This window comes from Delphinus delphis, chromosome 6 (genome assembly GCF_949987515.2).
Source record: "Delphinus delphis chromosome 6, mDelDel1.2, whole genome shotgun sequence".
Taxonomy (NCBI): domain Eukaryota; kingdom Metazoa; phylum Chordata; class Mammalia; order Artiodactyla; family Delphinidae; genus Delphinus; species Delphinus delphis.
Window position 1 is genome coordinate 89,045,718 of NC_082688.1, and position 14,013 is coordinate 89,059,730.

General features: G+C 43.2%; 1 protein-coding gene across 2 annotated transcripts in view; it reads right to left on the minus strand.

Annotated features, from left to right (window-relative positions):
• FAM120A (family with sequence similarity 120 member A) overlaps positions 1-14,013 on the minus strand; it is a 104,914-nt gene that overhangs the window by 40,446 nt on the left and 50,455 nt on the right. For both annotated transcript variants that reach the window (XM_060015031.1, XM_060015030.1), the window contains exons 6-8: positions 12,763-12,860; positions 12,241-12,518; positions 1,456-1,543 (exon numbers count right to left, since the gene is read on the minus strand). In XM_060015031.1, coding sequence (XP_059871014.1) covers positions 1,456-1,543; positions 12,241-12,518; positions 12,763-12,860 — 464 coding nt within the window. The remainder of the gene's footprint in view (positions 1-1,455; positions 1,544-12,240; positions 12,519-12,762; positions 12,861-14,013) is intronic.

Sequence of the window (14,013 nt, forward strand, 5' to 3'; positions counted from 1 at the left end):
CCACGTGGCCAACTCCTGTGTTTCTGCTTTCTTTGGAGACCCTTCCTAAACTAAATAGGCATCATCCTCTCTACAGATAAAAAAAACTAATGCTCTGAGAGGGTATGCCTTTCATCTGTTGTAACAAGACCAGTAACTCATGGACCTGGGACTCAAAACTAGGCTCGAGTCAGGCCTGCTCTTCACCACCACCACCAGTTGTTATTTAAAGAAGAAACAAAAACCAAACCTCAGGCATTCTCTTAGGTCATTAAAAGCCCCAAATTAAGTATATGTAGAGAACTATCTACCAAAAATTAAAACCAAAGAACAAGCTAATACCATTAAAAATGATGAGTCAGATCTATATATACTAACAGAGAAACATGTGCATGGTAAACTGTCAGGTGAAAAATACTCATTCTGTAACAACCGATCACCAAAATACAGCATGTATGTACATGAATAGGAAAGCGTGTGGACACCAAATGATCACCTCAGTGCTGGATTGCTGCAAGGCAGCAGGACCAAGGGGAGGAAAGGCAGAGGGAGGGTCTTAGCTTTCTCTTTACAAATTTTAGCAAATTCCTAATTGTTTACCAAGAGCAATTATTATTTTTGCAGTAAACTTTTTTTTCTCACAATAAATCCTAGTAATAATAATTGCTCACTGATTTTGTGGCACCTTAAAAAATATACATTTTTCTGTTTTGAAACGACATGTATTCTTTACAGTGGTATGCAACAAGTGCTTAATTTTATCCATTAAAACGTAAAGTGCCAAAATTAGTCTTAAGACGAATAACTCATGGATAACTCACGAGTGTTTTGTACACTTTCCATTCCATAGAATGTAGATATGAACAACCGAAAATGCTTTGGGAGGTACTTTGCAAATAGTAGGTATCCAGAAAGCATTTTTGTTACCTATTTGCAGGATAATCATTCAACAGTGAGAATATCTCAGAGTTTTAAACAGATTTCTGATATTCCATCACCTTGTATAAAACAAGCCCTCTTCCAGCCGGAGACCAGCTCATCCTAAGTGATCACATGTGGGGACAGATGTGGCTTTGTAAGTTAAACAGATATTTCTAGAGATGAATATTAACACGTAGAAATAGAAAAAAAAAGGAAAATAAAATTTAGTTTATCTTTTTCATTTTTAATGTATACGTCCCAGGTGGTTTTCTCACTTAATCACCACAAAAACCCTACAAGAAATGAGGGTTCTGGAAGGCTATGCAGCGAGCAGAGAGAAGAGGATCTCTACCAGGTCACCACCCTGCCTGTGAAAGAAAGCAGGCTGGTGGCAGCACAGCCCTGGGGTTCCTCCTTCCTCTCTCACCCCTGCCAATGTATTACTCATAAATAACATGCTTAAAAAAAGAGAGAGCATTTTACTTTAAACCAATCCCTGGCACTACATGCTGAAAGAAGGAGAATTTGAAAGAATAAAACGCATAGACTTACTACCTTTGTTTGGTCTCCTGAGTCTCCCCGTGCTTGAGGTTCTGAATGGCTTCCTGTCTTCTCCCAGCCAATTTTGTTCCCACTGATATGGCTGAACATAAAATGAACAAGAATACTGATTAGTGTCGACCACTTCCCACACATGCTCATGATAATAAGGGCCTGCACTAAGCCTACAGACTCAGTGATACCTTATGCTTTCCTGATCTCACCTCCCCCAACAACCTACCTCCAGAGAGAATCCTATCACAGGAACACTTTCCACCTACTCCAAACAGGTAGGTGGTAACCACCCACTGTGGAAGAGGAATCAAGCGCCTAACTCATGCCTCACTGCTCGGCTTAAAGATGGTCTAGGATGTGCTAGTGCCTCAGGGTACAGAGGAGACAAAGGCAGACCTCGCCTTTGGGAGCTCAGTCATCTTGGAGCAGTAAGATTTAAAAAATCGTATTTAATTGATATTTATCAGGTAGTAGAAGATTGAATGTTATCTGGGTCACATGTTACTCAATTTATAAATAAATGTAAGGCATTACATGTCAAGTGACAATTCAGGGGGGCATTCCTATTCATGGAAAGGGGCATGGGAGCTAAGGCTCGGGATAACTCACACGAACAAGTCAGAGGTGGGAGGGCGCCTTCCAGGCCCAAGGAGAGGGAATGGATTTGGTGAGCTCAGAGAACAGGGAGTGAACTGAATCTTATTTGGGGAATAACTTTATCTGGCAGAGTAAAAGTGGGAAAAAGAGATGGGGAAGATTACAGAGTCTCTTAAACGCCAGAATGACGTATTTCAATCAGTGTTCTTAAAAAACTGTGGGTTGTGACCCATTAGTAGCCTGAGAAAACAATGTAGTGGATTTTAAAAAAATGAAATGGGGACTCCCCTGGCGGTCCAGTGGTTAAGACTCCACGCTTCCACTGCAGGGGGCACAGGTTCGATCCCTGGTCAGGGAACTAAGGTCCCACATGTTGCGTAGTGCAGCCAAAAAAAAAAAAAAAAAAGAAAGAAACGGAACAGACCAGATGCAGTGAATGTGGTATGAATGTTATTATTTCAAAAACTCTTTGCACATTCGTGTATTATGGGCCACAATGTAAAAGAAAATTTACTTCGGTACCTGGGCAAATTTTGTGAAAAGCACTATCCTGGAGAAGGAGGGAATCTAGAGGGGCTTGAGCAGGGATGCAATGCTGGCGAGCTATAGGGATGGCCTGGGCCACTATAGGCATACACCTTTCGCTTGTCCCTTCCCCTGCAGGGCTCCACGCCAAAATTATCTTCTAAAACCAGTGCTGGCCACAAGGCAAGCCAAGCCAACGTAGAAAGGTTTTACTTGGTTTGCCTTTCTGACTCACACGACAGATTTTAAGACTTGGTAATTCTATCTTCCAAGCGACTTCATTTTAGTTCTATTTTAAAAAAAAAAAAAAAAGCAGTTGCAAAAAAGAGGAGAGATGAGAAGCCTGTCCCATCTTAAACCAAGAATCGTGTCCCATGTTGTGATATTTTGGAGTCTAATTTTAGCTCCTTGATCCCAGTCACGGGATGGGATACCCCAATACCTCCGCATGAAACAAGGTCACCCAGATGCCCAGTTATGCAGCATCCAGGCTCCCTATCTTCAGTGAGGACTCAGAGAAACCACTGTTCTGTCCAAGTTTGCTACTCATGTGTGCAATTTCAGGCTACAACTTTGCAAAAACTAGAGGAAACCCAAGTGATGAGAAGGCATAAAAATAAATGTAAGTATTCCAAGAGCACAGTGATCCATCCTGTTTAAAATCCGAGAGAAAAGCAGCTACTACATGAGTGAGTAGATAAGAAGCTGGACAAATTGATTAGCGAATCAATTATTTGTTGAGTGTCTACTGGTCAGGACATGTTATGTGATAACTGTGCCAGGACCTGTGAAATAGGGAAACAGACAGTGGACAATCTTGTCATACATACATCCAAAGTGAGTATTCCATTAGAATGTGGTACAGAGCTGCTTAAAAGGTTGGTGACTTTTATTCTGTGAAATTTTAGAACAAATTATTTGGATACTTACATGTTTTATAAAGAAACGTAACATTTGTTACCTACAATTTTAAACATTTATGTATAACATATCAATAAAATGCACACGTGAACAGCTTAATGAATGTCCACAAACTGAACACACCATGTAAGCAACCAAATCGACTCAGGGCTGATATCCCAGGATCCCCTTCTTGACCTGCTCCAGACACTTCCTCAAGGGCAACGGTTATTCTGACTTCTAACAGCAAAGACTCCTTCTATCTGGTTTTGAACACGATATAAAGAGAATCATGCGATTGTACACTTTTTGTGTCCAGTTTTGGCTCAACAATACTATTGTACACAGTGCTGGTTTGGTCTCAGTGCTGCATGCATCCCATTGTGGGGGCATGCCACAGTTGGATCTGTAATCCAGCCCTGCAGGAGATCCCTGCCGTTGATGCACTTAGTATTTTGTTGTTCTTGTGTTAGCCTTTTGGGAGGGAATGCGGTGAATCTCAGCATAGTCTAATTTGCACTTCTCTGATAATGATGAAGATAAGCATCTCTCCATGTGTGACATCTTCTTTTGTGTTGTGCCTATTCAAACATTCTACAATAGGTGGAGAATGTACAGAATGTTCTTATGGACTTATAGGAAGAAATTATATGTTCTGGATACAAGTTCTTGGTCAGGTGTATGGACTGCAATTATCTTCCATGCCCTGCTGGACTGCCACCCCTCCTGCTTTACAACAGATTGACGTTTTTGTATACATGTGATGCCTCATCTTGTACGACTTGGCTGCAACTGGGTGCAGCCTTCCCTGACCACCCCATCCTTGCTATTCTCATTTCTGTGTTTCCTTCATGGCATGCATCATATTCAGCACTAATTCTAATTACTGTCTGTTTTCATCATTCAATTATAAACTCCATGAAGATAATAAGACCTTAGAGTCACTCCTGAACAGGTGTCCAACAGTTGAATGAGTAAATCACATAACTGTAGCCTAAAGGTATATGGCAAAGAAGGTATAAAACCTGGGTTTTATATGGGTACAGTGTGATGGGGGGAGACCATACCAACACTACTACTCAAGTGGAAAGCTTGTCCCACTTAAGATGACATAGAATTTTTATTTATAAATCTTAGTTTTGTTTTATATAGATTATCAAACTAAAAATAATGTCATAATCTAAATGCTCATAAGACCTTTTATTTTTATTTATTTATTTATTTTAATTTTTTTTTTTTGGCTGTGTTGGGTCTTCACTGCTGCGCGAGGTCTTTCTCTCGTTGTGGCGAGTGGGGGTTACTCTTCGTTGCGGTGCGCAGGCCTCTCTTGTTGCGGAGCACGGGCTCTAGGCACGCGGGCTTCAGTAGTTGCAGCATGCAGGCTCAGTAGCTGTGGTGCGCGGGCTCTAGGGCGTGCAGACTTCAGTAGCTGTGGCTCTCTGGCTCTAGAGCGCAGGTCAGTAGTTGTGGTGCACAGGCTTAGCTGCTCCACGGCATGTGGGATCTTCCTGGACCAGGGCTCGAACCCGTATCCCCTGCATTGGCAGGTGGATTCTTAATCACTGCACCACCAGGGAAGTCCTTCATAAGACCTTTTAATACTATACTATAAAATCTAAAATTCTGCCTGAAAATAATCTTGACAATGGTCAATTTTTTTAAAGTCCAGAATATTTCAATAGGATAACTATATTACTTTACAACTTAAGAAAACAAAGTATTTGAATATAACAAATGCCTTGCTTTGAAGAACAAGATAGATTAGAGATTTCAGAATTATTTGTATATTCAGTTAGGTTCCATTCTATACAACTGCTCCCACCTCATAATCACATTTAGAACTGCTAACGTCGACGTGAAGTTTCATCAGCTGTGCCCTGGGGAGACCTGCTGAGACCCATGCAAACCACAGGGAATTCTGCATGTGTTCTCAAGTTGAATTTTCCTGCTCACCCCAAGGCAAAACTCTCTGCTGGTAAAATTCAGGTTGAGAGAGAAGGAATCCACTCACAGCCACAGCAAAAGTGACTGGATTCAAACCCAGACCCACCATTCCAGACATTACCACATGTTATTACCAAAAAGCCATTAAGATGCACTTATGACGCAGTAGGTAATCAACAGAAAAGAACTACCCTCATACCAGATACCAGATACCCTCATAGCAGATTGGTGGCAAGGAGAAAGGCCAGCATCACACCACTAGGTTCTGTGGACTCTCAGGAGGCGATGCAAGGTCTCACTGCATTCCAGGACACCTGGGGCTTTTTCTGCACTAAAGCTGGTTGAAAGTAGCCAATTGTCCTAACCACTGAAATCTCTCCTACACATTTTTGTAGTCAGCAGGTTGGTGATGCTAGGATGGAAATAGACTGGTGTCCATTTACACCAAGTGTAAAAGTGTCTGACCGGTCACATGCCCCCCTGCCATGGGTGTGGTTTGTTTTTATGGAACAGAAAAGGAAGACAGCATTGACCACAAGCTGACTTACTTGTCAACAGGAAAGAAAGAAAAGTCAAATAAAACTAAAGGGAAGAAGCGAAACATGAAAGATCAAAACGTCAGTAGCACTATCTAGTGTATGTGTGTAAGGTCACAGATACGGCTAAACCATGTAAAGCTTCAACAAGCGTGCATACATTTTCATTTCCATATGCTCCCCAACTCGGGAATGGAAGGGAGACTTGATCCACAGCCTGTTCTCATTCGACAGACCCCCAAGAATTCTGAGGAAGGGACCTGGCAGTCAGGTGCTTCTACTACAGAGGGTGAAGATTTGAGATCCCTGGTAAGGGAAGCCACAAGATTATCACATATAAACACCCTAGGTACAGTCTCCCTATGCCCCAAATTAAGCTAGCGTCACACATTGATTCTTTCATAAAAAGCTGGTAACAGAGAAGTACTGGTCTTGTTCCTGTGTAGCAGTCAGATGGGCCTCGTGTCCCAAATGCTACTCTTTCATGTTTGTCAGGACTTCTCACGCTTTTCCCACCCAAGTGAAGGTTCAGAGACACCTGAGTCAGATGAGCTCGACATAAAATGCCTACATGGGTCAGTAGGTGGCTAGAACAAATACAGACCTTCTCCCTATGATGGCATAGATAATTATTAATTTTTACCAAATATAAAAATTCAGAATAGTTTTTCTGAGAAGATACTAGAAATGTTAGCTTATGTTAAAAAATCAATATATAAATGTAAAGTAGCCATTTGCCTGGCACAACAGCGTAACAATCTGAAAGGAAAAATCTGCAGCTGTATTTAGCCTGTCTGGGACTGGGTACCCTAGGGCAGGGTAACGTGTAATTGTCTTTGCAAACCACACAGTTTCTTTGGAGAGGAAGCCTGACAGGACTCAGAGTAGAACACCAATACCACTTAAAGGAAAAAAGATGCATTAGAAGAAGCATGTTTCCTAGGACACCAGATCAAGGGCGCTAAATGAAATTCTTTAGGTGTTTTACATTAAGAATGAAGTCATATGTTTTGGTATTTTATTGGGCCCATAGTTAGTTTTTAAAGAATAATGATAGCTGTCACTTACTGTGGTTACTCATCAACTGATTTAAATCACAAACAACCCAGAGCCCTCCCATTCACATTGGGCACATTGGGCCCAGGGAGCTCTAGGTCACATAACCCCAAGTGGTATCTAGCAAGACAAGCTATGGGAGGTTGGGGTACTGGGTCCTGACAGCATTGGGTCTCTGCACTGGTTAACAGTCTCTCAGGAACTGACAGCGACCTTCTATAGCCCAGATCTGGTCCCACAGGGACCACATGGGGGCATGCAAAGCTTATACAACACATGCCGCCATGACACGATTCCTCAAAATCGATGTGTACGTAAATGTACAGGGAAAGAGAACAAATCTATACAAATGAAGTCACAAAGTGGAGAAAAATCAAGTTAGTCTTCTCTCCTAATAGGACTTTTAAATATACATTTAAAAATTGTCAGTAATGACATGCAAAAACACTGAAGCAATATTCAGTGTACATATACATATTTACATTTATACATACAAATAAAAATACATACTTACATAAGTGTAGTCAGTATAAAAAGGAAAAAGGAAAAAAGGCAAGTTGCTGTCCCTAAGATCTCATTATTGTAAAAACCCTATGTTAGTATATGCAGTAAAAAATAAGGTGTTTGAATATTCACCAATCTTTTGAAAACAGTTGTCTCTCTAGAGGTGGGATCATGGGGGATTTCCTATATTGTATTTTCTAATGTTTGAATTCTATAACTGTGTATTGAAATGGTAATTAGAAAGAAGATACAAAGTAACTGAAAACTGCAAATTAGCAACCTCAGATCAGACTCAAATTCTAAAAGCCAATAAATCTATGAAAATAATATAAACACCTCCACAAGAATTCAACTGTAATTCTTAATTCAACCAAAACAGAATTACAAAGATTTGACAAAGACCAGGAAAGAAGAAAAGAAAAACAAGAATATAGCCTGAGGTTTGGTTTTGTTTTTTACATTTAAACCAATAATAGAGAAAGAAGTACATGCTGATGATACTCTAAGAAAAGGAATAGGAAAAACAAGTTATTTAGTTAGGCAACACATTCCTTCCTTATTTTACTTCAAAATAATTGGTCTGGACTAGCTGCCCAGGCACCGGCCTATGCCCTTTGACACACAAAGAACCACAGCATGAGCAGCAGGCTGCGTTTCTACAGAAGCGAAGCCACCAAGGAGACTCGGGACAGCTTCAGCCCTGGCCAGGACACCCGACTCACCATAGCTGTGTGCAGGGGGCCTCTCGTAGCCTGAGACTCCTTGTCTGACACAGACCTGCAAACCCTGCAGGGACACGTGCTGACTTCAAGAGAACAACAGCCCAGGAAGTCCATTCCAGCAGTGCGATGGGAAAGACACCTGAACACTCCCAGCTGAAGAGACTAAAATGCCAGGTAAGGTATTAAAAAAAGGGAGGGAGATAAAGGACAGGGCCTGCCGAGTGCATACAGACACACATACAGCAAAGGTGCCACCATCTGAACCTGAAGACCAGCCAAGAGGCACTTTCACACCTCGCAACTCCTCCATAGGACACCTTAGCATGTTCTTCCTTTCACATCGGAACATTCTTTGGAGTGGCTCCATAGTATTCCCTATAAGGAATGTCTCTATTGTCTGCATTTGGGGCAGACACAGATCTTTTGCTCTTAAATGCTCCCCCACATCCACCTTTGCACACAGACGGTGCAAACCCTACCAGGAGGAAGATCCACAGCCCTCAGACACCTGTGGGTCATGGTGACCACAGAGACCGAGGACCTGCCAGGAGGGCCTAAACCTCGTGTCCCACCAACTCCACTGATGTCCCCCACTGAAATTTATCTTTAAAAACCAATGTTTGCCAATTTTATAGGTTAAAGAAAGGTACCTTGCTATGTTTTAAGTTGCATGCCTTTGATTTTTTTTTTAGTGAGAGTGAACAACATTCTTTCGTGTTATTGACCATCTGTGTTTCCTCTGTGAACTGCAAGTTTATATTCTTTGCCATATAAAGCAGTTATCTTTTTAATTTGTAGGAAGCTGGGTGGTTTTTTGGGGGGAGGGGCTTATTTGGGGGGGTATTTTGGGGAGGGTTATTCTGTAACAGGCCCCATTACCCATCAGCACCATCCTTTAAAAAAAAAATGCTACTGCTTTTCCACTGGGGAAATGAGGCCATTTATTTTGTGATCTCCCATATTCGGGATTATTTCCCAGTACTGCGGGGAATATGGTGGAAGGAGTGCAAATGCCTGAGGGAACTGAACAGGAAAGGGCACACCCAGTCAGGTCCGGTGCAGGCCTCCCTCCTCTCTATTGTACAAGTCGGTGTCTTAGGGTGGGGCAATTAAAAATGTTTCTACAGTCAATCTGCAGAAGGTGGTACGACCAGAGGCACTTCAGTTCAACTGTGCAGTAATTTCCCTAGCCAAATGGCCTGGCCACCCAGACACCTGTCCATCCCTAGGACAAAGAGCACCCAGATTGGAGCAAATTCATTTCCAAAGAAACACTGGGATCTTTCTAGCCCCAGGGCCATTCCAAGCAAATACTGTGGATGTTTCCCATCACTCTTAGAACAGAATTCAGAGTGTACGCCACCCAGCCTCCACCTCACTCAGCCGCACTGGCTTCCCCTTCCTCCACCCCGCACTCGTCCAGCTCTCTCCCCGCTCCATCACGGCTTGAATCCTGCCTCTCAGGAAGCAATCCCTCCTCCAGACCAACTTGTCTGGTGTCTGCCTCGCATACTCACCACTTGGGTTATCTGTTCATTTGTCTACTCACTTCTTTGCAGGCCTCCATCAGCACGCCACGTCTGCGCTGCCTGCCACTATGCTCAACGGTAGACGGCAAGTGCTCAGGTGTTGCTTGGCTAAATGAATGGATGATTTCTTTCCCTTAAGACCATCCTGAGAGCACAGTGCAGATCCAGGAGTCCCAATTTCAGTCCAAACCAAAGGTAAACCAAATCCTGACTTACTGCCCCTACTTAGTTTCTGAACTAGGAGGGCAGTTCTCTTGTCCTATGCGCGGCCTCCAAAGTGTACACACATAACTTATTCAAACAGAATCCTCACCCTGAAATCATGAACACTACCCTTCTTAGCATCCCGCCACAAGTAAGGGATGCCCATAATCAGATCCTACTCTGCCTGGCTTATGATCCTGAAGCCTCTGGTACAAGCGCCCTATCCCCTTTTCCTTCCCTCCTCCCTCTCAATTTTAACACACCTATCTCTTATTTGTTACAATAAATGGAAAAACAGATTTAAGGAAATAAAAACATTGCTAAGCCACATAACTTGATCCAGGCTTAGCAATCTTTCAATTCCAGATTGTGGATGTGCTCTGCCTTTCTTACCACATTTCACACCACAAGAGGGTGAGAGGCCCATGCCATCCCCACATATGGAGTTCACCTTCCAGAGGCTCCTCCAGAAAAACATAGTAAAAATGCCCTGAGTTGGGGGTACAGACAGTTAAGTGCTACAGAGCTCAGAGGTAGGAGGAATGACTAAAATTGAGGAAAAGCTCCAGGGAAGGCAACACTGATCAGAACCTTTGGGAACAGGGCAGAGTTGAGTATGCACAAGAAAAGGGAGGGGCTCTCATGCAATCTTATCCACTCAAGTTCAACTCATATCCTAACAGGGCAGCTTGCCAAATTAAGCAGGCAACTTACATTATCTCCGCATCCCTACCCGAAGGAACAGGATCACCACTGGACCTCCCCAGACCAGGGCCTCTCCTGGCTCACAACGCTCATCACCTGCACAGGACTCCAAGCCACACACAGTGGCTCTGTGTCTTATTTCTACCTGTGTTTCAGAGTCTAGAAAGAATGTTTCTGACTAAAATGAACCTGCCTACAGATATCTTGGTCTTGCTGACATGAGTCAATTATTAAAAGAAAACTCATAGTTCCTTAGTGAGTGAAAGGGCTCCTGAGACATCTATCAGCTGTTCCCAAACTTCTCTGTGCTGAAGAGTCACATGGTCTCATTTACACCTGCAGATTTCTAAGCCCCAACAAAGCAATTCTCATTCAGTAGGTCTTAAATATATTATCTTTCTAGAAGGTTAATTTAAAAGTCTGAATGTTAAATTACAACTTTTCCCTTCATTTTAGAATTTTAGGATTGCACATACAACAAGTAAATATTTATGCATTTTATGCTTCTGTTTCACAATAGCACACATCCCTGGCTGGCAGCAAACTCCTCAGTAACTGCCGCCCAAGGTCAGCAGACTTAATGCCCATTTTACAGATGGAGAAAAAGAGGACAAAAGAGGAAGAATCTCTGGCTTCAGGTGACACACCCATAGAATTTGCAGGAAGACTGGAAACTGTGTCTCAGATTTTCATACAGCAGAAACTGACAGAGCAATAACTGGCCATGGGCATTTACTGAGAATCAGAGTTCAAACCGAGGAAAAAGAGATGCAGATGTAAAGAAAAGAAAGACTCTTCCTTTCCTTTCTTCTTTCTTTTTTTGAAATCAGGTTTCTTAGAAACATAAGATTATGTAAGGGGAGGAGGAGGACTGTGAATTTTAAGACCTTCTCGATCAGATTCTAACAAATTTAAGTATTTGAAAATGCATTTATTCAGGGACACACATTGTTTAAAATACTCCTTCTACAGGGAGAATTCCAACCTGGGTCTGGCAGCTTTCCATGGTTTTGGTTGGATGAACAGTGTTATTTCAAGAACAGTCCTATGAGCTGCTGAGTTGGGGTTCAAGTTGCTGAATTCAGGAGGAAAGGAAATTCTGATTCCCCCTCAATCCAGGAGCCAAGAGACTGAAAGCCACAGGAGTCTAACTTAAAATGCTTTCTGGGGGTGGGACTAGGGGAATCACAGCCCAAAAGAGAGTAAGGGTCAGGCAGAACTTGACCAGACAACTTAACCATGTTTGGTGGTCACACAAACTAATTTTCCTAAAATTCCACCCAAAAAGAGCGGGGGGGTTGGGGACACCAAGGCTTTGGGCTGGCATAGTACAGATTTTCAACCTTGGAAGCCTTGAGGAAACATCCAACCTTTTCTTTCGGTCTGAGGAGTCTTGGTCCAAGCACAGAGTAACTGTCACCTACCTATAACAAACAGCATGTTTGAGCACAACCATCGGTGCCGTGGGCTGGCCAGCCAGAAGGTGGCTTCCCTGGGGACTACAAGCTACTTAAGAAGCTGCTACACTTCTGGGAAGCACCAACTACTCCATACACCACTCACTTTGCAGCTCCTCCACTGCCTTCATCATTGTCTGAAGATGATGACGTAGAAGAACCAGGAAAGTACGCTGAGTCCACGTGATTGGGACTGCCGCTTGGAGCTGGGTTGATCGGGGAGGACCGTTCATACAGTGGGGTATGCTTTCCTTCATGAGGAATGTTACTGTAGTTCTGCTCAGTCAGATTCTTTCCGCTGGTTTCCAAGGTGAGAGCCGGCTCAGCGAGGCTGTATGGGTGTGGACCCTGGCCCGGAGCACCTGGGCTGGGCACCTGGGGGGCCTGAAACAGAGGGTATAGATCACACATGCATACACACTGCCTGCATGGCCCGGAACACATAAGCATAATCCGGCCTTGGCTAAGTTTTAATTCAACAAACACTGTGAAGCAGGTGCTTCACGTATCCTGAGTTTAAGAAATTATTTTAGCATTCATTAAGATCTGATGCATATGCAGCTTTCAAGGCAGCTGTCCCACACCAAGGCTGGGCAGACCAGCTGAGGAAGGAAAGGAAAGGCCTTACCACAGGCTTTGCTTGCAGAGACGTCTGTGGAATGTTGAGCATCTGGGGGGGGACATACGGTGGCACTATCCCAGGCATTCCAAACGGATTTGGTCTGGCTGTTTCATCAATACGGAAAGAAAACAATAAAACAACTGTGAGCAGAAGGACATTCCCCAGGACACAGCGGTGGCTAGCACACATCTCCATCTGTCTTGCACCTCCTCAGGTGCCAGCACGCCACTGGCCCCACTTCCCAGAAACCTTCAGAAATTCATGTTTAACATTAAAAATACTTAATCTTATGATGACCAATTTTATACACTGGGGCTAGAATTCTAACTTTCAAGAGTTTTCAATTAATGTCTGATGGTCTTTTTGCTTTTGTCCATTTCTTTGAATGCCTGGCTTGTCTCTGTCTTTAACTTAACAGGTGTTCTTATTCTTTCTCTGCTCACTGCTGACAAAGCTGGAAGCACTGTAGTACTCTAAGCACTAAAGGAACAAAAGAAGGACACAGCACTTCCCCTTCCATACGTGAAACAATGGAATTTTTCTATTTAAACTAAAATTAGGTTCGTAGCTACTAGCACACTTTTAAATACAAAAAGTGAAGTGTGGTAGTCACTGCCTATACTGTTGGTTTGTTTTCATCGTTAAGGAAACCATGACCAGGTTACACATGCATTATACATGCACTGCGGGGTCAGTAAAACTTGGGATTTTGTGCTCCCTTAGAAAATGACTTTATAAAACCTGTTCTGACGTATGCTGGCATTTGCCCTTCATTATCCTCGTGCTAACTTGTAACAGTGAAGCACAGAATGGAAGCCACGTAGAGAAGCGGCCCCAAACACAACGTCAGGCAGGAGTGGGTCCCATGTCAGCTTAAAGACATGACATAAAGCAATCAACTCAGCCCAAGGTTTAGAAACCTCCATATCCACAACACTCAGTCTCCTTGCGGGTCTGAGGACAGGTGGGGGTCAGCACAAGCAAGGCCAGCAGGGTAATGCCCCCAGCATGCGGTGATGGGGGATGAGTGTGGCCTTCATGTCAAAGACACTTCAAAATATCATGATTTACTAATGTGATAAAAATGAGGAGACTCTTCAGGGCTTTGTTCACTTGCTGAACAGTTAGGTGTGGCGTGCCTGAGAGGACAGGCTGCGAGGGCCAGCCCAGGGCTACTACAAGACCCGGGGGTGTCATCAGGACTCAGACTGCAGGAGACACAGAGAAAATACACCCAGTGAGAACACACAACAGACC